Source organism: Cygnus olor, chromosome 23 (assembly GCF_009769625.2).
Source record: "Cygnus olor isolate bCygOlo1 chromosome 23, bCygOlo1.pri.v2, whole genome shotgun sequence".
Lineage (NCBI taxonomy): Eukaryota > Metazoa > Chordata > Aves > Anseriformes > Anatidae > Cygnus > Cygnus olor.
In genome coordinates, this window is record NC_049191.1 from 1,373,265 (window position 1) to 1,398,719 (window position 25,455).

The 25,455-nt window shown below is 70.9% G+C and overlaps 1 protein-coding gene across 3 annotated transcripts; it reads left to right on the top strand.

Moving 5' to 3' along the window:
• The first annotated feature begins 3,810 nt into the window (after positions 1–3,810).
• Positions 3,811–24,997, top strand: COL16A1 (collagen type XVI alpha 1 chain). Of its 3 annotated transcripts, XM_040535093.1 has the most exons (72): positions 3,811–3,920; positions 4,713–4,825; positions 6,988–7,050; positions 7,167–7,284; positions 9,155–9,278; positions 9,365–9,640; positions 9,718–9,798; positions 10,063–10,197; positions 10,445–10,498; positions 10,942–10,977; positions 11,270–11,305; positions 11,676–11,702; positions 11,859–11,921; positions 12,044–12,085; positions 12,172–12,216; positions 12,399–12,434; positions 12,734–12,796; positions 12,909–12,953; positions 13,027–13,122; positions 13,242–13,280; positions 13,694–13,738; positions 13,984–14,019; positions 14,144–14,260; positions 14,350–14,385; positions 14,471–14,506; positions 14,625–14,717; positions 14,829–14,873; positions 14,982–15,017; positions 15,103–15,156; positions 15,236–15,352; positions 15,434–15,469; positions 15,585–15,692; positions 15,794–15,916; positions 15,993–16,046; positions 16,114–16,155; positions 16,311–16,346; positions 16,558–16,611; positions 16,841–16,909; positions 17,017–17,070; positions 17,157–17,183; positions 17,268–17,333; positions 17,410–17,463; positions 17,550–17,603; positions 17,707–17,760; positions 17,871–17,915; positions 18,007–18,123; positions 18,459–18,494; positions 18,625–18,705; positions 18,822–18,866; positions 19,212–19,256; positions 20,400–20,453; positions 20,573–20,626; positions 20,996–21,049; positions 21,186–21,230; positions 21,362–21,415; positions 21,569–21,604; positions 21,856–21,918; positions 22,005–22,076; positions 22,202–22,255; positions 22,343–22,387; positions 22,513–22,557; positions 22,694–22,747; positions 22,835–22,888; positions 23,003–23,053; positions 23,218–23,307; positions 23,403–23,438; positions 23,512–23,556; positions 23,664–23,852; positions 23,933–23,999; positions 24,088–24,264; positions 24,459–24,536; positions 24,619–24,997. In XM_040535093.1, the coding sequence occupies exons 2-72, from the start codon at positions 4,750–4,752 to the stop codon at positions 24,819–24,821; spliced, it is 4,890 nt and encodes a 1,629-aa protein (XP_040391027.1). In that variant the 5' UTR covers positions 3,811–3,920; positions 4,713–4,749; the 3' UTR covers positions 24,822–24,997. The 3 variants fall into 3 exon arrangements, with proteins under 3 accessions (XP_040391027.1, XP_040391029.1, XP_040391028.1); XM_040535095.1 differs by lacking the exon at positions 19,212–19,256 and having other exon boundaries at positions 14,826–14,873; XM_040535094.1 differs by lacking the exon at positions 18,459–18,494 and having other exon boundaries at positions 14,826–14,873.
• Positions 24,998–25,455: the final 458 nt, after the last annotated feature.

Sequence of the window (25,455 nt, forward strand, 5' to 3'; positions counted from 1 at the left end):
CTAACGAGGTCTGGGTGGTGTTAACCCCCAGTGTGCACCAGGGGATCAGCACCGAAGCCCCCTTGTGGTGCGCCCTAATACTCCAGGAGGGCTGTGCTGGTGGGAAGCACCCCCTGGGCATGGCTGGGGGGTCCCTGGCAGAAATCCGAACTTCCCTCGGGGCTCGTTTCAGCTGGGACACGCTTGGCAGCAGCTGGGGGTGAGCAGGAAGCACCCCATGGTGCTCCCCTTTTGGACAGGCGATGTTCTGCGGGGACCCAGGGTCTCCATAAGAAGGATGCTGCCCGGTTTGGACTTGAGACCTCCAAGGTGTTGGTTTGCTCCTCACCTCCGTAGCGGTGCTGTGCGGGGCTCTCCAGCTCCCCCCAGCTCCCCCAGCCTCCCAGTGCCCCACCAGCAGCTTACTGGTTCCCACTGGTGTGCGGCCAGCAGCGGAGTGGTGCCAGCCAGGGGGTGGCTGAGGGCACAGGCGATGCGCACCCAAAGGCCCCCCCAGCCACCGCCCCCAAAGCGAGGGTCTCTCCTCGGCCCCTGGCTGCCCCATCCCATGGTAATTGCACAGCCCAGCTCATCCCAGCGCTGCCCAGTTTGGGTCCGGGTGCTGGGGCTGGAGGTTGCAGTGCTGGGAGTAGGGAAGCGGTGAGCCAGCGCTGGGCTGGGGCCAGCTCCAGTTGTGCAACATCTGGGGGCCACGGACGGCACTGGGGGGGGGATCGGGGCTGGGGCTGGGGCTCGGTGCTGCAGCAGGGGCTCAGCTGCAGGGCTGGGGCTGAGGCTGAGCTCCCCGGGACGGTGCTGGGGGCTCTGGTCCCCCCCCAGCACTGCTCGCTGCTCTCTTGGCCAGGCTGCTCCTTTTGCTAAGAATAGCAGCCGCCCGTTCCTTGGGAGCCTTCTCTGCCTCCCCGCGCTCCGATCCAGCCCGTCCCGTGCTTCGGGGGACCCAGGGCCGGCCCCCGGTCCCTTCTTTCCCTCCCCAGCCCGCCGCAAGAAGCCGCGTCAGGGTTTCCTGGGGCATCTGGTGGCAATTAGCAGCTTTTATTACTCATGGAGACGCCATATGCGGTGAGGGAACGGAGCCCGCCCCAGCGGCGCAGGATCGTGGGGGGACGGGGAGGGGGCTGGGGGGGGGGTTCGTGGTGCTGGCAGCCATCTATGGGGTGCGGAGTGCACAAGGGGGGGGGGTCACTAGACCCAAATCCTGCTGTGGGCAGGTGGTTTTGTGGCACCGGGAGGTGCCCAGAGGCTGGGGGCAGCGGGCCCAAAGCTGGGTGTTTATGGGGGGGTTCGGGGGGGGGGGGGGGGGGGGGCAGAGCAGGTTGGAGAGCGCCGGAGCCATTTTCCATCTGCAGCTTCCATCTGAGCCGCTGCGCTCCACAGAGCCGCTCCCCGTGCCAAAAAAACGCTCGGTTTTGGGGGGCGGAAACGATGGAGAAAGCACTCAGACGGCGAGCGGGCGGCACGGAAAGTTCCTCGCCTGGCTTCCCGGTGCCTCCCCTTCCCGGCGGTTCCACCAAAAAGGGGGAAAGCTGCTGCTTTTAGTGCTGCTGCTGCAGCCGCTCGCTGCCGGCCTGGAAAGAAGCCCCCCTGGGCCGCTTCCTTCCCGGCAAACGTCGGAATCTGGGGGTTTGTGCCCAGACCGGTGCCCGAATCCCTGCCGCAGGAATTCCCTCCCGCGCCTGGCGTGCCCGTGCTGCGCGGCACAGGCGCGGATGCGGGGCTGGAGGCGGGGAGCCCCACGGGAGCGAGGCCGAGCCACAGGACGCCCCGATCGCAGGCAAATTGTCTCAAGCTTTTGAAAATTGCAGGGCTCTGCTCCGGATCGGGTTTCTTGGCCGCTGGCACTGCTGTTTCTTGGAAATTCAGCTTGCCTCGGCATTTTCCATGGCGGGCCGGTGGGCAGGGTCCCGCGGTCTTTTCCCATCATTGCTCCCGTGCCTGTTCCCATCCCCCTGGGCATGGCCAGGATGGGGCCCCGTGCTGAGGAGCTTGGTTTTCTGCTCCAGGGGATGCCAGCACGAGCTGGAGGCAACTTCACCCCTTTTGCAGAGCTCGAGGCCATTGGCACTGGGGAGCCTTTGGCAGAGCTGGGCAAGAAACCAGCCCTGAGCCTGTACCCAGAGCTGGGGGAGCAGGATCCGGCCCCCTTCCCCGTGCACAGGCACAGCCCAGGAGAGCACACAGGGCTGGGGTTTCTGCACTGGGGCCAGTGGGGTCCCTGTGTGCCACCAGCCTGGGGACAACCTGCTGGAGGGGGAAACTGAGGCAGGGGAAGAGCAGGGTGAGGGATAGCTGCCAGCCCCAAAGCGACTCGCAGCTGAATTTGAGGGTGCTGGGAGCTGCTGGCCGTGCCGGCACCACCGAGGGGTGAGAGGAAGAGGTGAGGCTGCCCCTCAAGCTCCTGCAGCGCCCGCCACAAGGTTCACAAATCCTGCACCTGCTCCTGCTCCTGCTCCTGCTCCTGCTCGCGCCCGGCATTTGGCACTGCCGGGAGGCCTTGAATGGAGAAGAGCTCGGGGTGAATAATTGTCCAATAAAAAGGAATTATAAAAGTTTCGTTATGTTTCATAGCCACTTGCTTTAATTAGCCTTAATTACTACAGTAGGCGACTCGCGGAAGAATTGAACGCTCTGTCACCGCATCTCAGGGGCTGTCGGCTGGATAAATGGCAGAGCCGAGGCGCGCTTCAAACGCAGAGCTCGCTTGGTTTGCCCGAGACAGCTTATTTACTGTGGGCTGAATAAATATCAGTTGTTAATTAGAGCACGTTTATTGAGATGCATGCGTCCCTAACACACATTTGTAAAGCTTCAGTGTAAATAGATTCATCATCATTTGGGAGGAGAGCGGCTGAGCAGGGGCACGTCGGTGCCGTGCCGCGCCAGGGGCAAGGGGACACAGAGGACAGCCACGGCTGCTCTGCAGCCCCCAAACCCCAACCCTTGTGGGTCAGCGGCTGTCTTGGCTGGGCCCGCTCCCTGCCCTCTCCCTGCCCATTCCCTGCCTGTTTCATGCCCATTCCCTGCCTGGGGGGCTGTGGTGGAAAGCCATGAGCTCTACCGCTGGAGACGAGAGGGAGCCCGGGCAGCCTCAGGGACGCGATCCCAGGGCTCAGCTGAGCTCCAACCCCAGGGTCCTCATCCTGGCTGGGCTGTCCCCAGCCCCCAGGCAGTGGGGACGCTCTGCCAGCACTGTGGAGTCTGGCTGCCCCCATGCTGCTGCATCCCCTGGGGCCTGGCATGAGCCTGGGATGTCCCACAAGTGGAGAAGCATCCCGGGAGGACACCCTTCGTCCCCCACTGCTGGCTGTTCTGGCCAGCTCCTGCTGCCACCAGGGCCAGCACTGGAGTCCCCCTTGTGCCCTGGTGTCCCCCAATGCCCCAGTGTCCCCCCTATGTCCTGGTGTCCCCCTGTACCCTGGTGTCCCCCTATGCCCCGGTGTCCCCCTGTGCCCTGGTGTCCCCAAAATGCCCCGGTGTCCCCCCGTGCCCCGGTGTCCCCATGCGGACGCAGAGATGCTCCCCAGGGATGGGGGCCAGGGGCCGGGCCGAGCCCCCGGGGATGGGGAGGGGTGGCCGGGAGGGCGCTGCCGGTGCCGACCCCCCCCCGGCTTTGGGGGTGGCGGTTCCAGGCGCCCCGACGGGGGAAGGAAAAGGAGGAAGAGGAGGAGGAGGAGGAGGAGGGCGGGGAGGCGAAGGCGGGCGGCGGTTCGGGTCCCCCCGCCCCGGGCAGGGGAAGCGGAGGGCGGGCAGCGGCTGGGGGGCGGCTCGGGCCCCCCCGGCAGGAGGCGGGGAAGGCGGCGAGGGCGGCTCGGCACGGCACGGCAGGGCTCGGCACGGCACGGCTCGGCACGGCTCCCAGCGCCCCGGGCCGGAGGGAGCCGCGGAGCCGCCCCCGCCGCCGCCCTCCCCGAGCCCCGCAGGTGAGCCCCGGGGGGCTGCGGGCGGCCGGTGCGGGGGGGGGGGGGGGCGCGTCCCGCTCCGCCGAGCACCGGGCGCGGAACTTCCGCGGAGGGAGCCCCGAGGGGTCGGGGGGCACGGGGGGGGCAAAGCGGGGGCGTAGAGCCGGGACATAAAGCCGGGGCGCAGGGGAGTAAAGCCAGGGGGCAGGGGGATAAAGCCAGGGCACAAAGCTGGGGTGCGGGGGAATAAAGGCAGGGAATAAAGCCGGGGTGCAGGGGCACAAAGCCGGGGTGCAGGGGCACAAAGCCGGGGTGCCGGGGGTCCCGCACCGCCGAGCCCGGGGCTGAGGGCGCAGCGGGGAGCGGAGCCGAGCGTCTCCGGTCTGTCCCGGCGCCGGCTGCCTGCAGCCCTGCCTTGCCTCGTGGCAGGAAGCAGGCAGGAGGGAGGCCAGGTCGGGGTGACCTGCGGGGTTTTGGGGCACCCCAGGGGGCTGGGAGTGAAACGGGAGGGACCGGAACCTGCCTGGGGGTCCGGAGCAGGAGGCACCCGGGGCTCTGGGGTGCCTCGGCCCCTGCGTTTCCACAGTTTCAGTGTAAATCTGGATGCCGGGGTTGACAGGTTGGGTTGCACCCCTGAATGCTGGGGCCTTGGGGTTTGTAAAGTCCCAAAAAGCTGCCTGAGCCGTGGCCGAGTGGTTCAGAGCCTCCTCCACGCCGGTGGCTTTGCTGGCAGCGTCCCAGCATGGGATGGCTTGGGGCTCAGCCAGTGCCCCCCACATTCCCGTCTGACTGTGCCCCATCTCTCGCTTCCAGGCAGCTGTGTTGGCCCCAAGCCGCTGCCCCGAGCACCATGAGGGGGCTCTGGGCCCTTGTGCTTGGGGGGCTCATCAGCGCCTGCCAGGGGAAGGAGCTGCCACAGGCAGAAGGTAAGGGGCACCGAGACAGAGGGTGTGGGGTCTGCACGCTCTGGGGTCTGCATGGGAATGATCCCATCCCTCCTTGCCTATCCCTGGGTCCCTGGGGAGGTGAGGGAAGGGATGGGAGGGCAAGGAATCGGGTGGCAGAGGTGGCCTGGGACCACCGTGACAGTGCCGGGTCCCCACGTGCCGGCACCGCTCGCTGGGCAGGAGGGCAGGCGGCGTGCACCGCTCCTTGCGCGCGCGCCGGCTGCGCAGGCTCTGGGGCTTCGCTCGGCATCCCGGGCGGGCGCGGGGCCAGGGAGAGCAGCGCCAGCCCCGCCGTGAGGAACCAGCCCGGGGACACCCCGTTCCCGCCCGCAGCACCGGGAACACCCCGCGGGCCGGGCCGAGCTGATGGAAGCAGCGGGCTTGGCCGCGCTCCGACCGCGGGGCGCTCGCTGCCAGCTGGCCGGGACGGCGGCTCCGGCCGGCAGCGCCTGCGGGAGCAGCGAGGGCTGCTCGGGGCAGTGGCGAGGATGCACGGAGCTGTCGGGGGCAGTTTGGCCTCCGGCTGCAAGGTGAGGAGAGGTTTGGCCACGGTGCACGGCAAGAGCGGAGGGCTCGGGGCCGTCCCCAGGCGGTGGGGACAGGTGGGTGACAGCGAAGCCGTCGAGGGTCCCGGCTGAGTCGTCCCCGGCTGTGCGTGGGTCGCAGCGTGGGGCGGCTCGGGGCGAGTTCGAGGCGGATGGCGGGGAGGAGCTGCTGGCAGCGAGGCCGTGGTTGCATCAGTCTTTGCGGGGGCGGAGCGGGGCCTTGTCCCGGCAGGGCCCGGGCCGTGCGGGTGACTGTGGTCCCTTCGGCACAGCCGGGGTGCCCGGGGTGGCCGAGCCTCATCGGCACGGCCGGAGTGCCTGGGACCAGCCCTTCCCGGTGGTTTCCATGCCAGAGCTGTGAGCTCACGGCCGAGGCCCCACTCCACCGAGCAGGAGGGGGCCCCACGTCAGAGCAGGGAGCAGTGCATGCCTCTCCTGCGCAGCCCCCCGTGGCACGGCCGTGCCGGCGTGGGCGGCCCCGTGCCGTGCTGCCGAGGTCCTGGTGCAGTGCCGGGGTACCCAGCTGGGTCTGTGCAAGGGACCTGTGTCGGGAAATGAGGCCCTCCCGGTGAGGGGAGGCAGCGCCGGGGCTGGGACAGCTTCAAAGCAGACAGCACGTGGGCTGAGGCATGTTTCGCCGGCTGCCCCCTGCCCCAAACGCGATGATCTCAGCGCGAGGGAGCTCTGCCTCCGGCACCAAACGTGCTGCGGGGCCAGCCTCAGCAGCACGAGCGAGTGCTCAGCCTGGGGGAGAGGCGCCGTGGGGGTGCCGGGTCCCGGGTGGAGGCGGAGGTGAGCGGGGCAGCCGGGGCCAGCCCGGCAGCGCGGGGCCGGAGCTGCCCTCGGAGCGGGGGCGGTGAACGGCCAAGGGCTGCTCCGGGGCCGGTGCGCGCACCGAGACGCAACAAATTCCTCTTTCAATACCCCCTTGTTTCCTCCCCTGTCTCACGCCTCCCAACATCTGGTAGCATCCAGCGGAGGTGGATTCGTGCTGCTGGAGCAGCAATAGATCAGTGCTGAGCAGCGCTGGCTTCCCCGTGGTCGGGGCTGACACAACGTTTCCAGCTGTCCCCGTTCCCTGTGGGCCACGCTCAGCGCTGCTCGGCACCTCATCATCACCTCTCCGTCCCCTGGCCTGTCCCCACGTGCCACCAGCTCCGAGGACACCAGCAGGATGGGATGGGACGGGATGGGACGGCCACGGGCAGCTCTGGGCGCCGTCTGCCCGCCGTGGGTGGCCGCGGTGCCTGGCTGATGTCCTGATGCCGATCCCAGGCGCGGGGCTGTTTTGAGGCGAAACGCGCCGCGACTGGGAAAAGCATTTCACCTGGGGAGCTCGCTGTGGGAAGCGGCCGGGGCCAGGTCTGAGCTCAGGGTTCATCTGGTCAAAACATACAGCTCCGCTCCTGGCGGGTGGTTTGCGAGGCGCTGGAGCTGCCGTGGGAGCGGCGTCCGCTGGATCCGCGCTGCCCTGCGCCTGCCAGCTGCACCGGCGCGCCGGGGGCCGGCGTGAGAACCTCACCGCGGACCCGGCCTGAAGCACAGCCTCCCTGTGTCCCTAGGGACACTGTGGTGACCCGGCGGTTTGCCTTGCAGGGGAGCTGTGCCCGCAGCTCTGGGACGAGGACCTGGTCGGGGACAAGTATGAGAACATAACGGGTAAGGAAACGGGGCCCGACTGCGGGATGGGCTCTGCGCCCTGCCTGGGGAGGGTCAGCCTCGACACCTGTGCCATGGCCACCTCTCACCGCCTCCTCCCCGGTCCCTGCCCGCAGGTTTTAACCTGATCAAGCGGTTCGACCTGCTGAAGATCTCCTCCATCAAGAAAGTGCGCGGCCTGCGGGGCCCGGCGGTGCTGCGGCTGGGCGCGGTGCCACTGGTGCAGCCCACGCGGTGAGTGCGGGCGGCTTGTGGGGTCCCCCCACATCCTGCAGTGCTCCCACCCCCTGCCCCCCAGCTCACCCCGGCCACCCCACGTGTGGGACCTGGCCGCTGCTTCCCTGCGCTGCACGGATGAGGGTGGGCAGCAAATGCAGCGGGGCTGCGGCACCCAGGGGGCCGCAGAGGTGCTGGGGACGAGGCGCTGGGCTGCCCGAGCCACCCTTCTCCTCGAAAGTAAATCACGGGCTGAAGCAGCTCGGTGAGCTGCGGCCAGCCCTTACGCAACCGCCGCGCTGTGGATGCTCTGTGTTTGCTCTCCTGAACTTGGCAGGAGCTGGCCGGGGTCTAGACGAGCTCACAAGGCTGCGCAGCGCCGAGCAGGGGCTGCCGGCTGTGCTGGGGCCGTGGCTGGCTGCTGGGGGAGCCCAGCCCGCGGCTCCGCTGTCTCCATCGCATCCTGTCCACCCGTGCCCCAGGCTCTGCTCCCCCCGTGCCAACCCGCGGGGCTGGCAGCATCCCTGCCAGCGTGGCGGGTGGGAGAGCGTCCACGTCCCGGGGAGCAGCGCAGGAAGCTGCTCCTGCAGGAAGCGGCTGCGGTTTGCACGCCTGATTTGCACGCCCGCCTCCCCCGGCCCGCCTGGCCCCGCGCTGCCCCGGGGCTGGCATGCGGCCGTGCCGGGAAGGGGGACCCGGGGGGGCTCGGTGTGAGGGGGCACCACAGAGAGAAGGAGACCCAGCCCTGGCTCCTGACCTGGGCAGCCAAGTCCTTAGATGGCTTTTAGATGGCCGATGCTCTGGGCTGGTGTTGCTCTTGGCCGGGTCCTTGTGGCAGCCCAGAGCCAGTTCTTGGGAGCGCTCAGCGTGGGGAAAGCCCCAGCAGCCAGGGTGCGAGCCTTGTGCAGGCACCCATGGGTGCCCCTCTGCCCTGGTCCCACTCCTCCATGCCCAGCAAGGACAGCCCCGTGCCCCGCAGAGGGAACAGCCCACCCCACGCAGCCACCTTGGTCCCTCTCCAGAGCAGTGGCTTGGAAAATCGCTGGTGGAGCCGAGGCTGGGAGCAGAGCGGAGCCCAGAGCAAATATTTCCAGCGGCGGAGCGAGCTGCGGGCACAGGCCTGGCTGGGGGGGGGGCAGGCAGTGCTGCTACCCTGCCAGCGTGCGGGGCCGGGGTGCCTGCGGGAGCTGGGCGCTGCCTCGTGCCCCTCGCCTCCACCGAGCATCCATCATGCACAGCCCTTGGGCTCGGGGGCTTGCTCCTGGCTGCATGGGGCCAAAATCAGCTGCTGCAGCAATAAATACTGCTGGGTGCTGCAGCCCCCCCGGCAGGGGGATAGCCAGGAATTTTGGGGATGCCTGGGGGGCACAGCGGAGAGGATGCGCCATGGGGCAGGGCTGGGGGCAGAGGCCCCTGGGGCAGGCTGGGCTGCATGGGCATGATGCTGCTCCGTCCCCTCTGCCACGGGGTGCTGGGCTGCACCCTGGGGAGGACGGGGCGAGCTCCTGTGCCTCGCCGGGTGGGGGGAGCATCCCTGCCGTTTGTCTCGTGTTCAGCTCCTGTTGCACAAGCGCTGGCGCCTCTCGCAGCCAGAGCCCACGTGCATCCCGCCGGAGACACAAACAGCTCCCGGGCCAGCCCGCACCGCCCCGGGGCTGTGCTCCCCGGCCTGGCTCTGGGGCTGGAGCCGTCCCCACGGCACAGGCACGGTCAGGGGGCCTCGCTCCATGGTGCCACCCGTGGGAGCAGTCCCACGGGGCTGCTGGGGTCGTGGTGCTGGCGGTGCCCTGGGGGCTCTGGGGTTGACGCTGCCCCCGGGCTCGGTGCAAACATCAGAGCTCGGTGTGGGTCCAGCCGCCCCCGTGCCCCCTGACGCCTGTCCCCGCAGGCAGGTGTTCCCCCGCGGGCTGCCCCCCGAGTTCACCCTCGTCCTCACCTTGCTGCTGAAGAAGAACAGCACCGGGGAGCACTGGTACCTCTTCCAGGTCACCGACCGCCAGGGCTACCCCCAGGTACGGCCCTGGGGACGCGGGGCGCGGTGGCAAAGGGGACTGCCAAGCGCCACCATCCCCGAGCACGGTGTCCCCTCTCTGCCCAGCTCTCCCTGTCCGTGCACGGCCCTGAGAAGAGCCTGGAGTTTCAGGCCAGGGCTCCGGGGACCACGTTCGTCAGCACCGTCTTCGCGGGGAAGGCCGTCTCGTCGCTGTTCGACGGGCGCTGGCACAAGGTGGTGGTGGCCGTGCAGAGCCGCGCCGTCTCCCTGCACCTCGACTGCGGCTCCATCTCCTCCAAGCCCCTGGCGCCGCGGCGGGCGCTGGCCGCAGAGGGCAACGCCTTCCTGGGCTTGGATGCCGCACGCGGGACCCCGATCCGGGTGAGTCCCCGTGGGGCTGCGGGCGCGGGGTCCGGTGCAGGGTCTGGTCCTCATCCTGCTGCCCCTTCCCGCTGCAGTTCGACCTCCAGCAAGCTCACATCTACTGCGACGCCGAGCTGGCCCGGCAGGAGGGGTGCTGCGAGATCTCGGCCAGCGGGGTGAGTGCCCTGCGCCCCGCATCGCCCGGGGGCAGCAGCTCTCTCGGTCCTTGGCATCGCCCCCAGAGGGGAAACTGAGGCACAGGGGGGTCAGCCGTCCCCTCAGGGTCACTTGCTGGGGATGTGGGGGGAGCAGAGCAGGGAAACTCGATGCCCTGCACCCCCAGGCACGGTGCAGGATGCATCCTCTTGAAGGGTGCCGGGTGCCCAAGCAGGACTGGGGCTCGGGCCCCCCCCCCCGACCCCTTCTTTCTCTGCCGGCAGTGCCAGCCCGAAGCTCCCAAGACGCGGCGGCAGGCGGAGCTGATGCAGAGCAGCAACCTGATCGAGCTCTCGCCGCAGCAGCCCCAGGGCCGGGTGTATACGCGCTGCTTCTGCCTGGAGGAGCCGCTGGGCTCGGTGAGGCTGTGGGGCGGCGCGGCACGAAGCCACACTGAGTTCCTCCCCTGGAAAAGCCCGGCCTCACTTTTTCCACTGCTGCGATGCTGCCGGGAGCGAGGGGGGAGGCTGCTGGCTGCCTGCGTGGGGCTCAGCCCGCACCCCGAGGGACGTGGGGCGGGGAGGTGGCACCCATGGGTGCCCTGGGTGGGGTAACCTAGGGGTGCACTTGGAGACGTCACCCTGGGGTGCTCTGCTCTCTCCGCAGGAGCCAGTGAGGGCCTCGGAAAGGAGCGGCCTGAAGGGAGATCACGGGGAGAAGGTGAGGGGAGGTGGGCGAGGGGGTCCCAGCCCCACTGCCCCGCTCCCAGCTCAGCCCCTGCTCCTCTTCCTCCTGCCTCCGCCGCCCTCGGGCACTTTCTGCGGCTGCCAGTGCCGCAGCGATGCCGTCAGGAAGCGGCTCGTCTGCTTCCCCGAGCAGGAATTCAGGCCCCACTTGCTCTCTGCCGCTGCTGGAGCGATCCCAACCGCAGCTCAGGGCCTCTTTGTTCCCTCCGAGCGGCTGCAGAGCTGGGAAACGTCTCCAGCACACCCCGTGCCCTGCGCCCGCGCCACCCTGTGCTGCCTCTGCTCCCACGGTGGGCTCCCACCGGGCATCCCCGGGGGGCAGACGGGTCCCATGGCACGGGCTGGGGGTCGGAGGGGGGCAGCTGGAGCCTGCCTGGCTCTTTTTCTCACCCTCTGCTCTGTGTTCCTTCCCCACAGGGCTACAAGGGCCCGCCGGGGACACGCAGCGAGGAGGTGAGGCTGGATGGAGGCAGGAGGGGAGCCCTGGGGTGTCCCCAGCTTGCCGGGAGCGCGCTGGAGCGGCTGCGTTGGCTCAGCAGAGCTGTGGTCAAGCCACAAAGCCGCAGGGAGAGCCCGTGCCAGGCCAGGCGCTCTCCTCGCCTCCCCGGGGAGGCTGGAAAACCCTTTCCTTGGGTTTCCCTTTGCCCTGGGTGAAGTGGGGGAGCCCCGCGGGTTGGGGGTACGCGGGCAGCGGCCATGGGCTCGTGCGGGGAGTGAGTGCAAGCACCATGTCCGTCTCTTTCAGTGCCCCCCCTGCTCGCCGCGGACATCTCCGGCCAACGTGAGTGCCCTGGGCAGCACCGGGAGCAGGGGCACCAGCCCCTGCCTACCCCGGGGCCGGATGGGGTGCTGGGTCCGTGCTCGGGTGCTGGCCCGGGGGTGGCACCCGTGGGTCTCCCATCGCCGCTGCGCTTCCCAGCCCCAGCAGCATCTGGCTGCGGGGAAGCTCTGATCCCTTCCAGATGTGGCCCCATTCCTGCGGCGACCTCTGACTGGAGGCAAAGGGGGTGCAGAGGGGGCAGGATGCTCAAGGGCCCGCCTGTCGGGGGTGGCACCTGGGGACAGGGCGATGGGAGGAAGGGGGCTGCGGGGAGGTCGGTGCGCCCACCAGGTGCCGGGCGCTGTGTGCCACCCCCGTGCTCTCTCCCTAGGTCACGCTCGGTCCCCCAGGACCCAAGGTAGGTTTGTGTCCCCCAGCCCCAGGGCACGCAGTCAGCTCCAGCCAGGATGTGGCCGTGGGGACCCTCGGCTGTGCCCGGAGCACCCCTGAGCCAGGGGCACACCTGGACACGGGGACAGCGGTGTCACACCTCGCCGCCCGCTTTCTCTTGCAGGGAGGGAAGGGCGAGCGCGGCCAGCCTGGATCCTACGGCAGCAAGGGGGAGAAAGGCGACCGTGTGAGTGTCCCCAGCAGGGCCCCCCCCTGCCCAGGGGTGCTCTGGGCCGTGGGGACCCCACTGCCCTGCATAAATGCTCCGGAGCCACGTCCCCCCCTGAGCCATCTCCTCTCCTCCCGCAGGGTGCTGACTGCGTGCGCACAGACCCTGGTGGCCCCGTGCAGGTGAGACCCTCCCCCTCGACACCCCCCCAGCTCCGGCACCCCCCCAGCTCCAGCACCCCCTCACCACCTTTCCCTTCTCTCCTCAGTGTGCTGAGGGGCCGCAGGGCGAGAAGGGGCAGCGGGGCGAGGTGGTAAGTGATGGGGCTGGGGCTCCCTGCTCGCTGCGGCCAAGTTTACTCTGCAGGCTGTAAAAATATTTGTGCACGCATCCTGTGCGGGGGCGCCGGGGCTGGGCACCTTGCAGAGATCTCTGCAAGGTGCCCGGCACCCTGGGGTCCCGCTGACGCTGCCCCCTCTCTGTCCCACCACGCAGGGGCTGCCAGGGGCGGCGGGTGCCGACGGGCAGAAGGTGAGGACAGCGTTGGGGACGTGGCAGTGGGGGCGTCTGGGCACGAGCTGGGTCCTCGCGGTGCCGCCCCATGCAGCGTCGGGGTTTGGGGACCTGCAGAGCCCAGCGGGGTCCCCAAGGGCTTTGCTGGGGGAGGGGGTTTGGGGACGTGGGGCGGTGGTACCGGGGACACGGGGCAGCGGTGTGGGGACACGCGGGGATGTGACGTTAAATAAGTGGGGACAGGGACCCCAGGGGCTCGGAGGGGACGAGCCTCTGCACAGGGGAGGTGGCGCCGGTGACTCCCGTCTGTCCCCCAGGGCCAGAAGGGTGAGAAGGGCGACGGGGGACTCCAGGGCAAGCCGGGCCGCCCGGGCCGTGATGTGAGTAGTGCCGGGCGGGTACTGAGCTGTGGGGCAGGCTGTGGGGCAGCAGGATCCAGCACCATCCTGCTCTGTGCCACGCACGGCGCTCACCCCGCTCCCTCCCCACCAGGGCCGGCCCGGAGAGATCTGCGTGGTGGGCCCCAAGGGCCAGAAGGTAGGTGGGGGGCTGGGGGGGCCTGGGGCACCCAGGAGCAGCACCGGCACGGACACGGCTCCTTGCCTTTCAGGGCGACCCCGGCCTCGTGGGACCCGAGGGGCTGGCTGGCGAGCCGGGGCTGCCGGGCAAGCCGGGCTCGCCGGGGATCGGCTTTCCAGGGAAGCCGGTAAGGGGCCGTGTAAGGGGCCGTGCTGTGGGGCATCGCCGCGGGAGGGGGCGTCGAGATGCCCCGTGGGGCTGAAGAGGGGTCACAGCAGAGCTGATGCCATCCTCTGTCCTTTTCAGGGCGACCCCGGTGGCCCCCCAGGTCCAAAAGGAGAAAAGGTGAGCAGGGGGCGTATGGAAGGGGTCCTGGCTGCCCCCACTGCCCCCTCCTGCTCGAGGGGCTCCTCACCCGGACCCTCCCCACCCGAGTTGTGGTGCCGTGGCCAGGCGAGACCCCCCCCCCGGGGAGCTGGGGGCTCAGCGTGGGGAGCAGGAAGCCCTCACCCGGGGATGGGTGGCTGGGCGGGCTGGGGATGCTGAGAGCCCTCGGTGGGGGTTCGGCCAGCGCTGGGGTCCCCCCAGAGGAGCTGGTGCTGGGGGGCACGGAGGAGGCTCTGGCTCCTCTCCCTGATTTATGGAGCCGGAGAGGAGCAGATGGGGAGGGGGCTGTGGGGCTGGGGGCTGGGGTGCTGGGGGCCTTGGGGCCGTGGCTTCCACCTCGCCAGGCTCAGGCTCTCTGTTTCTGGCTGCAGGGCAGCTCGGGAGCTCCTGGACCCGGCGGACCGCCTGGGACGCCCGTGAGTACCGAGCGCCGCGTTCGGAGCCAAAGCCGGGGTCAGAGACGGATTTCTTGGCTCGGGGCCGGGGCTGCCTGGCCGGAGCGGTGCTGGGATCCCAGCCCGACGGGGAAGGGCTTCGGGCAGCCCCGCCGGAGGCTGGGACCGACCCCGCTGGACCCAGGGGCTCGGGGGTAGTGGGTGCAGGATGGGCAGAGCTGCAGCGAGCCCACCCCCCAGCCCCAGCCGCTGCCTTCCTCCCGCAGGGGCTACCCGGCGGCCTGGGGCCAAAAGGAGACAAGGTGGGTGCAGGGTGGCCCGGAGGGGGGCTGTGCCCACCCCCTGGGCTGGGGGCTGCTCGGGGCACCCTGGGGGCCCCTCGAGGTCCCCAGCCCAGGGCTGTGCCTCACCGTCCCCGCTCGGCAGGGCGAGCCATGCGAGCCGTGCCCCACCATCCCCGCGGGGATGCTCAGCACCACCGGGCTCCCCGGCCAGCCGGGACCCAGGGGGGAGCCTGGGCCGCCTGGGAAGGACGGGGTCTCGGTGAGTCTGGAGCTGGGGGCTTGTGGGAGGGCACGGGGGTGCCTCTTCTCTGCATCCCTAAAGCTTCCTCCTCGTTTCCCTGCCTGCAGGACAGGCCCGGCCCCGCAGGACCCAAAGGGGACAGGGTAGGTGACGCAGGGCTGAGCTCGCTGGGGCAGGGTGATGCTGAGCAGCATCCAGCCCAGCCCAGCTCCTCTGCTTCCTCCCCAGGGAGACCCTGGCATCCAAGGCATGAAAGGGGAGAAGGTGAGCGTCCGTCCCGCTGTCCCTCTGTCCTGCCGTCCCACCCGGTGTGGGGACAGCCCCCCGAGCTCAGCGGGTGACCCTGAGCCCCCTGACCGTGTCGTCTCCGCGCCCCTCGCAGGGGGACTCCTGCCTGTCCTGCGACGCCCGCGTCCTCACCGCGCTGCTGCGGGAGCCCCCCAAGGGGCACGAGGGCGAGCCGGCGCCGCTGCTGGTGAGTGCATGGGGCTGAGCCCCCCCCAGAGCCCCACTGAGCCCCCCCAGCCCCACTGGGCCCCTGTTCCCGTGGGGCTGCACGGGTGCTGGAGCTGTGACCATTCAGCAGGGTGAAGCCATCCTCCCCGGGCTGGCTGGCATCAAGGGCGAGAAGGTGGGTGTCCCCCTGTGGGACGTGGGCGATCCCCCGTGGGACATGTGTGCCCCCCCCAGGGGCTGAGGGCAGCCCCCGGGGCCGGATCCTGACCCTGCTTTCTTGCAGGGGGCCGGCGGTGAGGAGGGTCCTGCGGGCAGACCGGTGAGCGGGGGGCAGCGTGGAGGCTGGGGGGCTCACGGTGGGTGCTGGGAGCCCAGGGGTGCTGGGCTCATCTCTGCCCTTGCAGGGGCTCCCGGGGGATAAAGGCGACCCAGGTGTGCGGGGACTGAAAGGAGAGAAGGTGAGCGCTGCGACGGGTCCCCGCGCTGTCCCTGGGTGTCCCCAGCCAGGCTCTGACCGGGCTGTCCCCCCCCACCCAGGGTGAGCCCTGCGGGCAGTGCCCCCCGGCTCCGCAGGCGCTGGAAGGGGCAGCGACGGTGCTGGCCGTGCCCGGAGCGCCGGGGCAGCGGGGCAGGGACGGGCCCCCCGGCAGAGAGGTGAGTGCCCCCCCGTGCCCATGGGGTGCCCGTTTGGGGTTCCCCCGGGGACATCGTGGCCTGATCGCTTCCTTTCCCCAGGGCAAGCCTGGTGACGCCGGCCAGAAAGGGCAGAAGGTGAGAGGGAGGGGACGGAGCGGGGGTCCCGGTGGCAAAATGGGGATGCGGCGGGGGCTGTGGGGCAGGGGGGATGCTGACGCCCCCCCCCGCCCCATGCCCTCTCTTTGCTTAGGGGGCCGCGGGCAGCCCCGGGGACCCGGGGGCACCGGGCATGGATGGCCTCCCGGGGCTGGCGGGTGAGCCGGGCATCAGGGGGCCGGCCGGCCCCAAAGGCCAGAAGGTGAGGACCCCACAGAGGTGGGGAGGACCCCGTCACCCTCTCCTCCACCCCCCCAACCTCTCACCGTCCCAACCTCCCCTGCTCTGCTCCTTCCTCTGCAGGGAGACTCCTGCGAGCCGTGCCCCGCGCTCCAGGGGCAGCTCTCGGACGTGGTGGGCATCCCCGGAAAACCCGGGGCCAAAGGGGACCCCGGCACCCCGGGTACCGGCCAGCCTGGCAGACCCGTGAGTGCCCCCGTCCCGTGGATCCACAGGCACCCCCCCAGCCCCGTGCCCCCGCGGTGACCGAGCTGTGTTGTAGGGCAAGCCGGGGCTGCCGGGGATCCGAGGTCCCGCCGGGCCCAAGGGGCTGCAGGTGAGTGGGGCGCTGGGGGTGGGCGCAGGGGGCGTGCGGTGCCGCTCACTGCCCCCGCTCTCTGCAGGGCGAGCCGGGACCACAGGGGATCGGCCAGCCGGGACCGCAGGTGGGTGTGCGGTGCCGTGCCGTGCCGTGCCATCCCAAGCCGTGTGGTGCCGTGCCGTGTGGTGCCGTGCCGTGCCATGCGGTGCCGTGCCGTGCCATGCCGTGCTGTGCCGTGCCATGTGGCTCTGCCAGCTCTCACTCTCTCTTTTTCCCCAGGGAGAGCCCGGCAGCACCGGACCACCCGGGACCCCCGTAAGTGTCCCTCTGTGCTCCCCGCTCTGTGGGCCGCAGCAGCCCCCAGCCCCCCGATTCCTGCCTCTCCCCTTTGCGACCCCCCCGGGCAGACGGTGACAGCGTGGTCCTGGCCACACCACGGCTGCAGAGTGGCCCTGGGGACGGGGCTGTCACCACTGCTCGCTGGGCGGACTGGCCAGGGAGACCTAATGCCACCTCCCGCCCCCAGGGACCCCCCGGAGCCCAGGGCCCCCCAGGAATGGCAGCAGAGAAAGGAACCAAGGTAAGGGAACGCCCCGCCGAGCCCTCCCCTCGCAGGGGGGGGCCTGTCCCACCCCCTCGGGCTGCCTTTCCCAGGGCCACATCCATCCCGGCCACACCGTGGTGCTGGGGCACAGCGTGGTGCCACGTCCCCCCACCCTGCCTCATGTCCCCGTGCTCTGCCGGAGCATGGTGGTGGTGCCCCCCAGCCCCCCTTTGCCCCCCCGGCTCCTGCTCTCCTTTCCCTGCAGGGATCTCCGGGTCCCAAAGGTGCCGTGGGCCCCCCCGGGCCACCAGGACCCAGCGTCACCGGGCCACCGGTAGGTCCTGCCCCGGGGGGGGGACACTGCCATCCTCCCCCAGCCCCTTGATGCTGGCTGGGGGCTGAGCTCAGGGCCGAGCTTCCTCACGCTCCTCTTCCTCGCAGGGCCCCGAGGGGCAGCGGGGGCTCCCCGGGGTGCCTGGCTCCAGCGGGCTGCCGGTAGGTATGGGATAGGGGGGGGACAGGGGAACGGAGGGGGCTGGGGACCCCTTGCTAACGTCCGTCTGTGCCTTTCCTCCTCGCAGGGAGAGAAGGGCGCCCAGGGCGAGAAGGTGAGCGGGTGCTGGGGTAGAAACGGGGCTGCCCCCGCTCCCTGTGCCCCCCCGTCCTTTTCCCTCACCTCCTTTTTCCTGCAGGGGGACCCCGGGGAATGCGCCTGCCCCCCGAGCCTGCGTCAGGACCCCAGCCACGCCGGGATGCCGGTGAGTGCCCGCGGGTGCCAGCCCCATCCCCGTGGCTTTGTGCCCCCCCCCCCCAGCATCCTCCCTTTCTCCCCAGGGAGCCCCCGGGCTCTGGACCGGGATGTCCTGGCAGCCGCAGCCGGGTCCCCAGGTGGGTGCTGTCCCCGCGCGCGCCGCAGCCGCCGGCCTCAGCACCACCTCACCACCCGTCTCTGCTTCTCTTTTGGGGTGCTGCAGGGTCCCCCCGGAGCCCCCGGCCCCCCCGGCCCTCCCGGTGCCCCCGGACGCCAGGTGAGCGATGGGACGTGGAGGAGCAGCAGCGTGCAGGCGGGGTCGGATCCTGCCCCGCTCTTAGCGAAGGGGTCGGGTGCCCAAGCTCTCTCCTTGGCTCTAGGGGGTCCCAGGACACAACGGCTTGCCGGGGCTGCCCGGGCCGGCTGGAGACCTGGTAGGTGGGGGCTGTGCCCCGTGGCCCCCCCACCCTGCACCCTCTGGGGAGCGGGGGGCATCCCCCTGTCCCTTCCCGTCCCCTCCCGTCCCCTCCCGCATTCCTTGCAGGGGCCGTTGGCTGTCATGGCCGAGAGGAACATCGAGGTGCTGAAGGTGAGTGCCCAGGGGTCTCTGGGTGATGCCCACCCCCACTTGGGGGTCCCCGAGCCCCCCGGGGTGCCGCTGACCCCCCTCCTCCTCCCAGAACCTCTGCGGGGACTGCGCCCAGCTGCAGGCGGCCTTGGAAGCGCCCGGCGGTGTCAAGGGGGAGAAGGGGGACCGGGGCATGCCGGGCGCCCCCGGCAGCGAGGGCTGTGCTCGCGTGAGTATTCGCCCGCCTCCGGGCACCTGAAAGCCCCCTGGAAGTGGTGGTCCCCAGGGGCAAAAGCAAGGATGCTCCCGAGGGCATCGGCTTCTGCAGAGGTGGTGCACAGCAGCAGGCGAGCGCAGGGCTGGGCACGCTCGGGGCACACCATGGGCACGCCATGGGCACGCTCGGGGCACGCTTGTGCCTCCATCCCATCCAGGATGGAGTGTCCCAGGGGGATGAGGGGGGGATAGCCTCGTCCTGAGCACCCGCAGGGTGCGGCGCTGCGCCCCTGGGGCTCTTCTTCGCGCAGGGCGGCCTCCCCCGGGTGACTTTGGGTTTTCTTCCAGTGCTTTGCCCAGTTCCCGAGAGCTGAGGAGGCTCGGGTGAGTGACGCGTGCCGCTGGGGGCACGGCACCGAATCCCTTTGGGGTGCTTGGCGGGGCTTGGCGGGGCCGTGCCGCGGGCGGTGGGGCACATCCAGCCCCGGTGCTGACGCCGTGCCGCTCCCCGCAGGGCGACAGCCCCGATTCGGACTGCGCGGGCGATCCCGGGCTCCCCGGTGCCCCGGGCATCCCTGGCGAGAGAGGCGAGCAGGTGGGTGCCCCCCTGTGCTGCCCCCCCCAAGGTCCTTCCCGGAGGCTCTGTGTGCCTCTCGGAGCTGGGCTGTGCCCCCTCCGTGGCCACATCTGACGGCTCCCGTCCCTCCCCAGGGCCCACCGGGACTGCGGGGACCCCCAGGGCCACCGGGGCCCATCGTAAGTACCCCTGTTCGGGTCGGGGGGGTGCTGGGCTGTGCCAGCGCCGTGTCACAGCGCCGGGGGGGGCTCGGAGCCTCTGCTGTGAATCACCGAGGGGGGCCCAGCGCCCCGCCACGAGGCCACGGTGATGGGCAGAGGGTCACGGCAGGCGGAGGAGCGTCGCAGCTGCCCCCCCGTGGGGCTGGAGGTGGAGGCGAGGGCGCTGCCAGCCCAACAAGGAGCAGGAGCCCCACTCGGCTGGGGCCGAGGTGGCCCCCAGCGGGTGCTCTGCGGCACCCCAAGGGCTCGGCCCTGGTCCTGGGGGGCGCTTCGAGGCTGTGACGTCCCTGTTTCTCCCCTCAGGGCCCCCCAGGCTTCCCTGGAACGCAGGGCGTACCCGGACTGCCCGTAAGGACCAGCACGGCTCCGCTCTGTGCCGTCTGTCGCTGCCGCTTGGTTTGGCTCTGCCCCGTCCCCCCCCTCCAGCCCCGCGGCACCGGGCAGCGACCCCGGGAGCAGCCTCCCCCAGCTCTGCCCGCCCCCCTTCCTTTCACCACATCTCCATCCCTGCTTTCCATCTCCATCGGGGGGCTCCCGGTGGGCTCAGGCTCAGGAAGGGACACCCTGAGCTCGGCGACTTGGCCACCCGTGCCAGGTCCCTCACCGGCACGGCACCCGGTGGTGCCAGGGTGGCCGCGGCACCGGGCTGGGTGTGCTGGGTGTCCCGGTGCACCCACGGCACGGCACAGCTCCCACGGGCGGGCTGGGTGCCCCCCAGGCACCCATCTGCTGCCCCCTGCCCTCCCGGGGGCACAGGGGCTCCCCCTCACCCCGCCGGTGCCTGACTCCCCCAGGAGCAGCCTCCATCCACCACCATCTCCATCTGCATCTCCATCTCCATCCTCATCCTCATCCTTCCTCCCCGTGGCGGCGGGGCCAGCGGCTGTCCCGTGGCGGTGGCTCCGGGCGGATCCTGTCCTGCTGCGTCCTGCTCCTGTCCCCTCGCCCTCTAATGTCACCGTAACAGCTCCGTCCGTGGGGGTCTCTTGGGGGTCTCCGGGGGTCTCTGTGGTCGTCGCTCTGCGGTGTCAGCCTGTCCTGTCCGGCCTCCACCACCTCCACACCATGTAACCCCCACTAACCCCCCCAGTGGTCTGTGCCACCGAGCCTGGGGGCTCCTGGCTGTCACCCGTGTCACCCGTGTCACCTGTGTCACCCGTGTCTTGTGTGCCCCGGGAGGACGGGGGGCAGCGGGTGACCCCGCCGTGGTCTGAAGGTGCCCTGGGCAGCGGCGGGTGCTGGCAGGGGGGCACCCGTGTGCAGCCCCCCCAGCTGGGCTCTCTGCAGCCCCCGGGGCTTCCCGGGGGTCCCGGCACAGGGTGGGGGACACAGGCTGCAGGTGGGTGCCCCAGGTGTGCGCGGCGGTGCCAGGGCAGGATTGGGGGCAGGTTACAGCCCCCGGGGGGCTCTCAGCCCACGCTCCCTGTGGGTACAGCACCGGGCAGGGGCCATGGGAGCCCCCCCCCCAGCTCCTCTCCTCTCCCCTCCAAGGGTCTCCAGGGGGAACGCGGCCCAGCCGGGCTGGCCGGAGCCAAAGGGGAGCCGGTGAGTGCGAGCACCCTGGGGTGGTGGTGGGGAGGCCGGGGGGAACAGGGTACACCCTGCGGGCTCTTGGTGCCCACCTGGGGGGTCACAGGTGGCTTAGCACCATCTTTCCCGCACAGGGACCTCCAGGACAGCCCGGCTACCCCGGTGCCACGGGCCCCCCCGGCCTTCCTGTGAGTACTGCGGGGAGCCTGGCAGCGCCTGCCAGCCCCCTGCCACCTCCTGTGTCCCCGTGTCCCCCCCCACGCTGCCAGGGTCGGGGACACCACGGCCCTGCAGGGCTCGTCTGTGCCCCATCCATCCCCATTTCTGCCCCAGCCCTCCCCCCATCTGCACCCCGTGTCCCATCTGCACCCCATATCCCAGCCTCACCCCACGTCCCAGCTGCACCCCACATCATGCCCATGCCCCACGTCCTCCCCTCTGTCCCCCCATGTCCCCTCTGTCCCCCTGTGTCCCCCTGTGCCCCATGTCCTATCCGTACCCCATATCCCACCTTGTCCCCCGCCCTATGCGGGGCCTCCATCCCCTTCCCTCCGCAGGGCATCAAAGGTGAGCGAGGCTACGTGGGCCCCCCCGGGGAGAAGGGGGAACCGGTGAGTGGGGGCTGGGCTGTGCCCGTTGGCACGGGGCAGAGGGGCCGGGGCTCCTCCGGGTGCCCCCCTCGCTGTGGGCACGGGGCTGGGGTCCCTGCAGCCGCCCCCATCTGAACCTTCCCCTCTTTTTTTCCAGGGCCCCCCCGGCTTGGACGGCCTCCCCGGTGCCGTGGGGCCAGCGGTAGGTGCGGGGATGCAGGGAGGGAGCAGGGGCCACAGCGCTGGCTCTGGGGACCCCCAGTTTTGGCCCTGGGGACCCCCAGTTTTGGCCCTGGGGACCCCCAGGGGCTCACGTCCCCGGCTCTCCCGCAGGGACCGAGGGGCGAGCGGGGGCTCCCGGGCAGCTCTGGTGAGAAGGGCGACCAGGTGAGCGTCCCCGAGGGACCCCGTCCCTACAGCTCCATCCCTACAACCCCGTCCCTACATCCCCGACCCCCGGCCTCGTCTCTGGCTCCCCCTGGGGTGCCCGGGACCCCCGGCCATGGGCAGGACCCGCTCAGCTCCTCTCTCTCTCCGCAGGGTTTCCAGGGCCAGCCCGGCTTCCCGGGGCCGCCTGTAAGTCCATCCTATGGGGCTGGAGGGAGCACAGGGCTCCGGCACTGCGGGGTGACCCCGGGAGATGATGCTGGGGACGTTTGTGTCCCCAGGGGGTTGGGGGGAGAGGTGGGGCGGGGGACAGGGGCGTGCTGTGGGGTGGGGTGCAGAGGGCAGCCCTGAGTTAACCCCGATGAAATGGGTTTGGGGACAGAGGGGAGCACAAGGGTGGGATCCCGTCCACCCACCGTGACCACAGATCCTCTCCTCAGGGCCCCCCTGGCTTCCCGGGGAAAGTTGGCCCAGCCGGGCCCCCGGGACCTGCAGCCGAGAAGGTGAGTGCACGGGGACGGGGACAGCGGTGGCATCGCTGGCCGGGGTCAGCTCGGGCCCCCCCCTGACCCTCCTGTGGCTCCCGCAGGGCAGCGAGGGCATGCGTGGGCCCACGGGCATGCCAGGACCCCCCGGCCCCCCTGGCCCCCCGGGCATCCAGGTAAGGGCTCCCCGTTCCCACCCTGGGGGCATCGCAGCACTCCTGTCCCAATGCTGGTCCCCGGGGACCCCCCCCGAGCTGCTCGGGGCCGCGTCCACCTCCGAGCCCCCTCCTTGTCCCCGCAGGGCCCTGCTGGTTTGGAGGGACTGGACGGCAAGGACGGCAAGCCGGGGCTGCGGGTGAGGTGCTGGGCTCTGACGGGTCCTGGGGGCGAGCAGCCACCCCCTGCACCCCCCCGGACACCCCCAGTGTCTTTTTCTCCCTAGGGTGACCCCGGTCCCCCCGGGCCACCAGGGATGATGGGTCCCCCGGTGAGTGCTGCCTTTCCTTGTCCCCCTCCTGGTGCCCGGTGGGTGTCCCGTGAGCCGTGCCGGACCCCCGCTGGCTCAACACACCCCGGGCCCCGACCCCAATCCCGCTCTCCTCTCCCCCCCAGGGCTTCAAGGGCAAGCCGGGGCACCCGGGGCTCCCAGGACCCAAGGTGGGTGATGGCACAGGGGGACCCCTGTGTCCCCGGAGCAGCGGTCACCCCACCGTGGGGACAGCCCCGGGGACCTCGGTCCTGAGCGAGGGTGTCCCGGTGCTGTGCTGCCCGCGGTGTCCCTTTGTCCTTCCAGGGTGACTGCGGCAAACCCGGCCCCCCGGGGAGCACGGGACGGCCCGGGGCTGAGGTGAGCAACCGGGGGGGGGGGGTGTGGGAGCCCTGCATTGAATGGGTCCCATGCCCCCCACCCCATTCATCCCGCTGCCTTCCGCAGGGCGACCCCGGCCCCATGGGACCCCAAGGCCGGCAGGGACCCCCGGGGCTCATCGTAAGTGGCTCCGATCCCCCCGGGTGCACTGGGACGGTGCAGGGAGCGCTGCGGGGCCACGTCCCCAGGGCGGGGGGCATCGCCCCCAGCTGAAACCCCTCTCTCTGCCCCCAGGGACCCCCTGGCAGCCCGGGGCAGCCAGGCCCCGCTGGCCTCGCCGGAGTGGTGAGTACCCATGGGGCTGCCTCATAGCGCCCCCGCAGACACCCAGGGGGCTGGGGGGCACAGGACGAGGACTGGGATGGGACCGGGGGACGGGTGGCTGTCCCCACCCAGGTGGTGGCCGTCCCCATCCCATGCTGCCCCCTACACCCAGCTCTATCCCGCAGGGGCTGAAGGGCGAGCGCGGCTCGGCGGGGGACCGAGGTCTGCCGGGGATGCCGGGACAGCCGGGACCACCGGGACACCCCGGCCCACCGGTGAGCGCAGCGAGGGGGGTGCCTGGCACGGGGGGGGGGGCGACGGGAGGAACCGTGCCGAGCCCATCTCACATCTCCCCGCTTCCATTCCACAGGGGGAGCCGGGGCCGGATGGACCCAGCGGTAAAGAGGTAGGAGTGGGGCCACACGTCCCAGGGGACCCCCGGGACAGCCCAGCCACCCCGCTCCTCTCTGTCCCCCCAGGGCCCCCCAGGAAAGCCCGGCACCGCGGGACCCGCCGGCCAGAAGGTGAGGGCAGAGCCTGGCTGTGCCGCTGCCGCCACCCTGGGGCCCCCAAACCCCCCCGTGGGGCTGGGGGTGCCCCTGGTGAGCACCCCCTGTCCCCATCCCCGCAGGGCGAAGCTGGATCCCCCGGCGAGCGAGGGTACCCCGGGGAGAAGGGCAGAGCCGGCGCCCCCGGGGGGCCGGGGAAGAGCGGCTCCATGGGTCCCGTGGGGCTGCGGGGCCCCGCTGGTGAGAGGGGCCCCCCCGGCTCTCCGGGACCTGCGGGCAGCCCCGGGCTGCCGGGCCCCCCGGGGATGATGGTAAGTGGGGGGGCAGGAGCCCCAACTCCGTGGGGCAGAGCCAGGGCTCGGTGGCCACAGCCTCTCCCGTGTCCCCCCAGGGGGACGTGGTGAATTACGACGAGATCAAGAGGTTCATCCAGCAGGAGATGAGCAAGATGTTTGACGGTAACGGGGCGGCGTGGGGGGGAGGGATGGTGGCCCCCCAGGCCCCCCCCCTCTGCCCCGGTCCCCGCTGAGCTGCGTGTCCCCGCAGAGCGCATGGCGTACTACACCTCTCGGATGCACTTCCCGGTGGAGATGGTGGCGGCCCCGGGCAGACCGGGTCCCCCGGGCAAGGACGGGCTGCCCGGCCGGCCGGGACCCCCCGGCTCCCCGGGGATGCCGGGGCAGATCGGCAGAGAGGGGCGGCAGGGAGTGCCGGGCATGCGGGGTAGGTGCTGCCCGCGGTGTCCCCACCGTCCCCAGGCACCGGGGTGTCCCCGAGCACCAGGGTGTTCCTGAGCACCGGGGTGTCCCTGAGCACCGGGGTGTCCCCAGGCACTTGGGCGTCCCCAGGTACCGGGGTGTCCCCAAGCACCGGGGCGTCCCCATGCCGGGGTCTCACCCTCTGCACCTCTCCCCTAGGGGAGCCAGGCGCCAAAGGAGAGAAAGGGGAGAAAGGCGTGGGGATGATGGGGGACAGCGGCCCGCCAGGACCCCCAGGTGAGCCCCCTGCCTCCTCCCACCTGGCTGCTGGCACCGCCTGCCCCGCGCCACCTTCCTCCACCGCTCTCTCCCCTTGCAGGTCCCCAGGGACCACCAGGCTACGGGAAGATGGGCCCGCCGGGCCCCGTGGGCCAGCAAGGCATCCCCGGTATCCCCGGCCCGCCGGGCGCCACGGGACCACCGGGCAAAACCGGGCACTGCAGCCCGGCCGAGTGCCTGGGCGCCCTGCCCGTGGAGCAGCCGCTCTTCCAGCCCAAGAATGCCAAGGGCCCCTTCGGCTGAGCCGGCCCCGGGCGCTGCCCGCTGCTGGTTTTATTCTTGCCCCCGTTTTCCAGGGGGCCGCGCCGGTCCCGGGGGGAGCGGGGGGCATGGGGGGCGGGTGCCGCCCAGCTCCGCTGGGGGTGGCTGTGGGGCGGGTGGATCCTGCCCGGATGAAATACAGCCGAGTGCTGCCCCGCGCCTGGCTCCTCTGGTGGTGTGTCGGCTGCGTCCCCGTCCCTGTCCCCATCCCTGTCCTCGTCCCCATTCGTGTCCCTGTCCCCATTCGTGTCCCTGTCCCTGTGCATGGGGCTGAGGCCAGAGCCCTGCTCCCACCCTGATGAGGGGGCCGCTGGCGGTGGTGGTGCTGATTACGGTGGTAGTGATGGTGGTGGTGGTGGTGGTGGTGGTGATGGGGGTGGTGGTTATGATGGGAATGACGGTGGTGACGAGGATGACAGTGATGGTGGTGATGACGATGGTGGTGGTGATGGTGATGGAGATGGGGGGGGTGGTGGTGCCGGTGGTGCTGGGGGTAGTGATGATGATGGTGGTGATGACGATGGGGGGAGTGGTGGTGACGATGGGGATGGTAGTGGTGATGATGACGTCGATGCTGGTGATAACGATGACGGTGGTGGTGATGATGGGGGTGGTA